Genomic DNA, 9,095 nt, shown 5'->3' with positions numbered 1-9,095 from the left:
TTGGTAGTAACAATCCATTTCATTTAATAAAACATAAATCCAAATACAACAACAGATATAATTAAACAATTTCTAAGCCACCCAAAAATATAATGAAAACAAGTTGCATTTCCATGTAATGAACTGAATTTTAATCCGAAACAGAGCAGTAATCAAAATATAACTAAGAGAGAAAACAACACGTAAATCAAAAAGCACGCGTACGCTATCAACCCACGATGCTCATCCCCACAAGAAGCAAGCTCAACCAGAAGACGAGTACAAACCCTTGTTGACCAAAGCACGAAAACTCCCGCCAACACAAAAACAACCACCCCGCCTTGCGGAATGAACAACGAAACCGCCGAAAGGATCACCATGGGCAGCATACAATATCCAAGAAGACTCAAACAACGATAAAGATCCAAATTTCCATTACGACCAGCCAACATATTAAACACAGTGTAGAGGAAAAGTGCACAAACTGTGACCCAACCCAGTATGATTCCGAAATGAAGCTTTCCAGCAAGTAATTGAAACAAACCAAAAGCCATTAAGAAGAGAAACGGACCTGATAGATCTGCATCTTCATGGAGATTAGGGTTTACTCTGAAAGGGTTCAAGATCGAGATGGTTTTTCTCCAGATTTGGCGAGTATTAATTCCAAGTTCTTCGAGTAAAGGAAGTTCGTCTTCAAATCCAACACCACTACCAACACCAATTCCCATATTGTTTGAGCCAAATACTGGAGCAGAGAAGGATGTCGATGGAGCTGCAGATCCAACATCGAAAGACATAAATGGAAGATTAGGGTTTGCAGGTCGTGGTGGTTGAAATGGCGCTGCAGGTTGTCGTCTTTGTTGGGGAGCACCGATTGGGTTTCCTCCAGAAGGGAAAATCACAGGCCGAACATTGAATTCTTTTGCCATGGATGAAATTAGCTCTGCTTCGAATCGATCGGACAATTAGGGTTTCGAGACTTGAGATCGAGCACTCAACGACAAAATCTTCAATCGTGGATTGGAGGGAAAATTAGGGTTCGGAGATTGGGTTTAGAATCGATTTTTTGCAGAGATGGCCGGTTTTAATTGATCTCGAAAGTCGAAATTGTGCGCTTTAGGGGTGCGTTCGTTTTAAAATCGAGCGAGTCTGATCCAACTCGGGAAATCCAATACCGACTCGGAGGGCCCAGTATGAGCTTTAATTCCCCGTAGGCCACCAGCGAGAGTGCACCCTCACTTACCTTGTGCGGGTGTTGCTCGTGGTCCATGGATAAGACCATGGTCCATGGACTGGGCAAAGTTCAGTTCCAGCCTTGGTTCTCTGTCCATAGGGATACCTAGTTATTAATAAAAAACTTTGTTGAAGTCTATTGCTGGGAGTAAGAGCATAGATTCAAGTCATGATAATGTAACGCTCCCCTCTGGCCTACACCCCCTACTCCCCCATCACAGAATCGTAGATCATTTGTCTTGGGATGTACAAGAAAAAGATTTGATTGTACATATCCCTAGGCAAATGATATATGATTTTGTGATAAGCGTGTAGGGGGCATGTGTCAGAGGGGGTGTTAGAAAATCATTACACCATAGATTATTATTTGTCAGAAACATATTCTACCCACATATATCAATGGGTACCCATTTAACGAACTGAAATAGTAGTGGGATCTAAAAAGAACTTAACTTCCAGGGATCGAAAATCAATTTGATTTTATCAAACGGGTACTTGCAAAACCACGTGTTTGTATAAATGCAAGATTGTTGTCTTCTCCTTGTGGGATCCATGTTTAGGTGAAAATTAAACTCATGTAGGCATTAGCCTAATGAGTCAACCAATTCCTTTATTCGCTCCCCGCATGGTCTTTCACCTCTGAAAGCGTCATTCATTCTCAATGCCCAGGCATCCATCCAATGCATGATTTTCGATACATTAAGATACACTAACACACCAACCCAATCTTGATGAAGAAGAGAAAACCCAAAACAACAACATCAACAACCTCTATTCCTAGTATGAATAGACGTTTTCTTGGATCTAAAAAGAAGGGGGGGGGGGGTCAACAACATCCTTAGATCATAAACTAAACTAAATCCCAAACCTACAATAATAAGAGAAAGAATGAGGCTTAGGTTTCGATTGTCTAAAGTCTCATTGTGAGTGCAATAAACAATTGGTCACTCTAAACATAAATCCCAAACCTAACTGGGCTTTAAAACTAGCTTCTCAAGATTGGATGCCATAGTTTAACCCAAGTATGCCACAAATAATTGTAAAATTATCATAATTTGCCGTCATCGAAGTTCACAATGACAATTATTTATAAGGTTGGGAAACTTAAATACAAAAAAGGGAAAAGTTGAGTCATACGAGAGAAATTGCAAATTAAAGCAAGAAGGGTTTTTAGTTTATGTTCCATTGAAGAATAGAAGCTTTAGTTGGAACTTAAGTCTTATTTGATAGTATTTCTAACAATGCAAATTGTAGAGGCAGAATCATGTTTTACCTTGATCAACCCTGCCCTACTAATCCGAAGTAGCTCCTCAGTCCTTCATGTAAGTACTGATGTGGTATCTACCAATGATCCTCTGACGCCCAAGTTAAAGTTACAAAGAAAACAATATTCTAGAATGACAATAGTTTCAGTCATTTATCTCTTAACAAAAAAAATCCCTTCGTCTCTGTTAATTCTTCTATTTATAGGTTCTTCTCTCAAATCAAGGTTTCCTCCTTAATTAAGATGTGATCACGGTGAATCCCCTGATTGCAAAGATCTTAAACAAAATTGAAATCTTTAAGATTGAGTCTAGGATTCCTGGAATATCTCAGGTTCGATACGTGCAATCCAAAATCACACAGATATCCGGACTAGGCCTGCCCTGCCAAGCAGACCTAATCTCGCCTAACGATGTCCTGCCTCATTAGTTAGACCAAGCGTTATTAACTTTGTCTGCCCTGCTGCTTAGCATGATTAACTCACTCTAAGTACCACTTAATCTGTTAGGACACGTGTGCAATCTAAATAACATACCAATGTTATCCTCTACACAAATCAAGTCAGTAGATATGATCGCTTTCATTACATTATACATATATCGACAATTCACTTTGTAATTAATCATGAAGCGACTAGGTTTGCTCCTCAAGTTGTGACTTCGAATCTCTATATACCCTTTCACATAAATGTGGCTACTTAAATTTCGTAACATGTGACAAAGTGTTAGATGGTGCGTGCTGCCCCATGTAGATTAATCTCACCAAAGGTGGGAATACTTCCTACGATAAATAATAAAAAAATACCTAGAAACTATCAAGAGAGAGAGGTGTGTGCAAAGTACATAATGTCACGCAAAGCATTAGATTGGCCACTCATAAGTGCATACATATGTTTTGTGATAATCAAGGCAAAGTTATAGATTTGAAATTGCAAGTACTCATGATTCTTGTGGACTCTAATTTCACTTATTTAAGAACTAGAATCAAAATTGAAAAAAATATGATGGTTTATGGATCTAGATACAGTAGAAACTAACCCGTTGGCACCCTTACTTCTAGTTGATGGATTTTACTAAAATGACCAAAGGGATCATATATACAACATAAAGCATAATTTGAGTTTCTTTTTTTCTTTTTTCCCCTAAGGTAAATACTATATTTTGAGTATTTATATGGGTTCCATTAATAATATGATGTTAAAAGTATAGTTTTATTTTAAAACTAGAGTTTGTCCATCCCTACGGGACAATATCCTTTATGGGTATAACGATGAAAAAGAGGAAATTAAGACAATAAAGTTTGGGGTATTATCCTTTCTTGGGAAGGAAAATAGTAAAGTTAAAAGTTGTCCTTAGGATTCGTAGCAAGACTAAATCCCTACCCTTTTTTATGTGAGGGATGAAGGGAGTAGGGTTCACTGTTGTGTTTTATTATATAGATTAAGAAAAATGTAATGAAAAATTTATCTTAATATAAAATTAATTAGAATAACTATAAGTAAGTATGATAAATAAAAATTAGTGTAGCTAATCTTAAACTCCATATGATTAAAGTTGAAGATCCTAATGCTCCAAGTCTTTGAAGTTGGTACGTCGAATAATTATTTAAGAATGCTCTTTATTTATTCCCAACCAAGTCTTAGCATGCCTCCTAAAGCAAGAAAATAAGCATTCTTAGGTTACAAACTAAAAAGTAATTGTAAAAGAAAGTAATTTTGAGAGAAAATAATTATTAGAAAATAAAAAGTAGTTTTCTTTTGCTGTTTAAAAGGTTAAGGTTTTTTACTTTACTATTTGAAAGTAGTTTTTTGAAACTAATCCAAACAATTTTTTTTAACTTTTTAACTTGAAAAAATAAAAATAAAAAATATATTTTTTTAAATGTATCCAAACGGGCTCTTAGTCAGGCCTCGATATTTTGCCAACGATCTTTTAACTTTCAACGAGAATGCCAACTTGACAATAAAAGAAACTAAATAACAATGATATGTAACATTTCAATGGGGATACAATAAAAATGAATAAATTCACAAATGAATCAAGAACGAGGCATTAAACAACATAATTTATTGGCAAATTTCTCAAGTAGGAATGGTAAAACAAAGATAAAGAATTTATTTGCAAACAAAGTATTAAATAATTGGAGTGCAATGTTTTTTTTTTTTCACAACTTCGAAGAAATAATTGAAACCCATTCCAATTTGTAAGCATCGAGAGGTATACATAAACATAAACATAAACCATAGTTTTGTAGTTGTATAACCCCTCAAAATGAAAAAAAAAAATCTTGTATTTATAAAAAAGAATTTTAGTCATTGTTCTTTGTCATCGTTCTTTGCTCTAATTTTCCTCCTCCAAATGAAAAAAAAAAAAAAATCTTGTATTTTTAAAAAAGAATTTTAGTCATCGTTCTTTTCTCTAATTTTCCTGAGCATGGATGTCAACGACAATATTTAGCCTAAACAGTAAGTCAAAGCAAATGAATACTGCCTCAGAACATTGTTGATGATAATCAAACAATCAAAACTGGATATTAATTTTGTTTTAGTAATATGTTTCGTCAATTTCACTGATAAGAAAGCAAAATTAGTATCACCGTATATGTAAAAATAAGAATTAGTGTGTCTGGTAACACTCTAAAGTCTGAATGGAAGTGGCCCATCTTTACAATTCAAACTTCAGAAGTTTTATTTCGTTTCAAATTTCAAATATTAGAATCGAATTTCAGAAGTTTTAAACTAACGATGGGGGTATGTTCGATGAAACTTTTGAAGTCTGATTTATAATTTTTAGATTTTAGAAGTGTTATCAAACATAACCTTAGTATCACTCCCCCTCCCCCTTCATAATTGAAAATCATAACCTTTATTTTCTTATGTTTTTTAGTGTAGTAACTCAACAGAAGTTTTCACAATGGCATACATAACGATAGATTGATAGTTTTTAAGCTCAATTTCAGATTATTACTTCAAGATAGCAATAAATAACTTTTAACGGTTGAAATGCGAAAAAGAATAGTCAAATAAAAATCACATTTCCTGAAATAGGTGCAATGGTACTTTAGTTATTTCTTATTTCAATCTTCAAAAGGCACTTTCGGCAATTTATTAAATAAAGGATTTTGTTAACGTGTGCCCTAAGAGCACACGTTAAAGTGCAATAAATACACTTTAGAAATTGGATTTTATACCAAAATTCCCCTTAAAAATTTATTTTTTACCAAAACATCCTCATGTTCCAATTTCCAAAGTGTACTTATTGCTTTTTAACATGTGCCCTTAGGGCACACGTTAAGACCCTTAAATAAAGGATCAAACTCGCCATTACCTTGTAATTTCCTATACTCAATTTACATGTCCATGTGGTTTAGAACGGCATCTATAGATCAACCCTATTTGTTCCCAAGACGAATTCGATCGGATTCATTTTCTTAATAAATAAATAAAGAGTCTTGTTAAGGTGCGTCGTAAGGGCAAGCATTAAAGTGCAATAAATACACTTTGAAAATTGGATTTTGTACCAAAAATATCTGTAAACAAATTGATTTTTACCAAAATACCATCAGATTCCAATCTCCAAAGTCTAGTTATTGCCCTTTAACGTAACAAAACCCATAAACAGAAAAATCTTTGTGAAGTTGAAAGAAAATATAAAAAAATTCATAGAGCACAAAAGTGGACCATTTTTGTACGTAATGTCATGTTGGGATAGATAGAGTTTGATACGATTGTATTGGGCACATTCCCTCGAATATGCTTAGATTTCTATTAGTTTCGTATTAAAATAGCTAGTTTACATTGAAGGAGAAAGAAAATTAAACTAAACTTGCTAAGTTCAAGACCATTAAAGGCACGACAGTGAAATATTTATTATCTGAAATAGTCTTAATGACCTTTGAAGTAGCAATTCTCTTAACTAAAATATTAAACTAAAAGTTAGACTAAGTATTAATTTAGATTAATCTAATAACCATGGTTTACAAAGTGCTAATATACATTCAAATGTTAATTATTTTATAGGATGTGCGTTCTTCGTATCAACTTTACGGGTCAACAAATCATGAGCATATTCATAAAATTCTTGGCATCTTTTCAAAAATCTGTAAAATTCTTTGAATAAGGGATTAACAGATAAAATCGTTGATATATCAATTAATAGTAGAATATGGTGACTTTCATGTATCTATATACAAACATTCAACTTTAACAATGATTTAATAATTTTCCAGGATTGATTTTTAGTCGCTTATATAATTAAATAAAATAATTTTTCTTTTGTTTATAACTCTAAAACGTGGTTACATGAATATTAAAGGATTATTGGATTTGATTGATTCTTCCACAATACGTATTTAGAGGGTTTGTGTCATTTTTTCAAACATGACTAGCAAATTATGTTTTATATGTTCGAAACCCCACAAAATAATGAATTCCTTGGGGCCACCCCCTCAACATAACTAATTGCACGTCAGACTTTTTGAGGGGGCGTTTTGTGTGACCTTGGGATTACGAACGTTGAGCATACCCAAAAATTTATGTTACATATAATGAAATTTTTATAGGTATGTAGTGATGCAACAAACTCTTTACATTTGATGAAAATGAGGGAGTATTTTGTAAAAATTATTGAACCGAACATATTTTTTAAAATATTTAAGAAAATGGTCATAAAAGCGGCTTTGTAATTATTCTTTTCACCGAAACAATGATATATTGGTTTTGGATCCGTGGACACATGAAAAGTGAACACATATGTTCACACACAATCCCAATTATGTATGTGTGAAATCCAACGATTCAGATAAAAGAAGTATCCCGAGAATATTTTTTAAATTTCTAAGATAAATCTTAACCATTGGATCTCGCACATACACGGTTAGGATTGTGTGTGAACATATGAGTTCGCCTTCATGAGTCTACAGATCCCAACCCATATGTATTATCCTTAAAAATGTATAAATTAAAATTTATAATTATTTTCTATTATCAAAATATATATATATATATATATATATATATATATATATATATATATATATATATATATATATATATATATATACTATAGCTTAGGATGGGGCTTTAACTGAACTCAATAAAGTTGGTTCGAACGAGTTTTAGTATCGAGTTGACTCAACAGTTTGTGCTTGAGTTGGTTCGAACAAGTTTTAGTATCAAGTTTTTGTACTTTGGTTGTTTGAAGAAATGAAATCAATTTTAGCAACAAAACTTGTATGATTGAGTTATGTTTTAGTGTTTTAAAATGAATATATTTTTCTATTTTTCTCCACCAAACATATTAATCAGAGTCGACATATATCAATAGTTTCGTGAAAATACAACTCCTAAAGAAACACGCACACTCCTATGGTTTAAACACGAAATCCAACATTGGGACAAAGGATTCATATTTGCATGTTTCGTGTTCAAATCATCAAGAGTGCATGTTTCTTTGCGAGTTATGTATCCTTACAATACATTTTTGTCCCTATGGCCCCTACCATTTTAATTTTGTGTTTAACACAACTCAGTGATTTTTTTGTTTGATTCGATTATTTTGTTTGGTTGACATTAAGTTTCGATAATCAGTCATCACAAATTTTAAAGGAGACAAATTGACTCAGTTGAGTTGATTCAACTGAGTTTCAAATTGACTTGATGAGTTTTAAACAATGATGTCATGTGTGTCACCCTCTCCATCACAAGTCAAACTTATGAACTCAGAGTTACGGTCAACCTATTATTATTGCTTCGTTAAATCTAAACTCAAAAGTTTTCCAACCGGAAAGCCGTATCCCACTCTCCATTCTCCAAGCCAAACCTTGAGAACTTTTATTGCCACACCAATGTTTATCTATAATACATCAATTATTTTAAAATTATATAATTTGTACCACTAGTACGATTAGTACCCATTTTTGGTCTTCCTATTCTCTCTCTCAATTGTTCTAATCAAAATGAGGTCAAACCATTTCTTATCCTCAAAATGTTTTTTTTAATACAAGTCGAAAGCGTTTTCTTACAAATAGGGTTTTTTTTTAATTAAAATCTCAAATTTCTTATAGGAATTTTGAAATTAAATTCATTATACTTCTCTTCCTCTCTTTTTCTCCCACCAAATAGTTATTACCCTTTCTTTTGTTCCCTTTCGATACAAATACTGAAGTGTTAGTGGCGTTGAAAGTTAAACTCATATTTCTCTAGGATTGTAATGTAGAACAACAATCCGCAGTCCATGACAACACTCTGTCATGACTTTCACTCTAATAACCTTTTCTTCGAGTCCTCATGTTATTTTTGATACCGGTTTTGTGGTGACTTTCACTCTAGTTAGTACCCTTCTTTTAGGCCCTTAATTTGTCCCTTCCACTAATTTTCATGGTGCCTACTTATTTTGTGGCGACTTTCACTTTGGTACCATTAATATTTTGGACTCTCGAATAATTATTTTCTTGGATCACTCCTTCTATTAATATTCTTGGTTCCCACTTTGTGACGGCTTTCACTTTGATTCTATTATTTTTGAACCCCTGGATAGTCTTTTTTCCAAGTCTCTCTTTCCGAGATTTAAAGTTGAGAGATGGTCTTCGACACCAAATAATACAAACCCTATATGTATTAG

The 9,095-nt window shown here is 33.3% G+C and overlaps 1 protein-coding gene across 1 annotated transcript; it reads right to left on the bottom strand.

Moving 5' to 3' along the window:
• Window positions 1–1,207, bottom strand: LOC147395475 (uncharacterized). Its single transcript, XM_086450409.1, has one exon. It carries the CDS (start codon window positions 906–908, stop codon window positions 153–155), a length of 756 nt encoding a protein of 251 aa, XP_086306535.1. The 5' UTR covers window positions 909–1,207; the 3' UTR covers window positions 1–152.
• Window positions 1,208–9,095: the final 7,888 nt, after the last annotated feature.

This window comes from Akebia trifoliata, chromosome 8, assembly GCF_017979445.1.
Source record: "Akebia trifoliata isolate Shusen 1 chromosome 8, ASM1797944v1, whole genome shotgun sequence".
In the NCBI taxonomy this organism is placed as follows: domain Eukaryota; kingdom Viridiplantae; phylum Streptophyta; class Magnoliopsida; order Ranunculales; family Lardizabalaceae; genus Akebia; species Akebia trifoliata.
Note: the sequence above shows the minus strand (reverse complement) of the source record. Positions and strands in the feature narration are given on the sequence as shown.

Excerpts from the sequence above, each read along its gene's own strand:
- LOC147395475 (XM_086450409.1), bottom strand. The coding sequence starts at position 908 with ATGGCAAAAGAATTCAATGTTCGGCCTGTGATTTTCCCTTCTGGAGGA.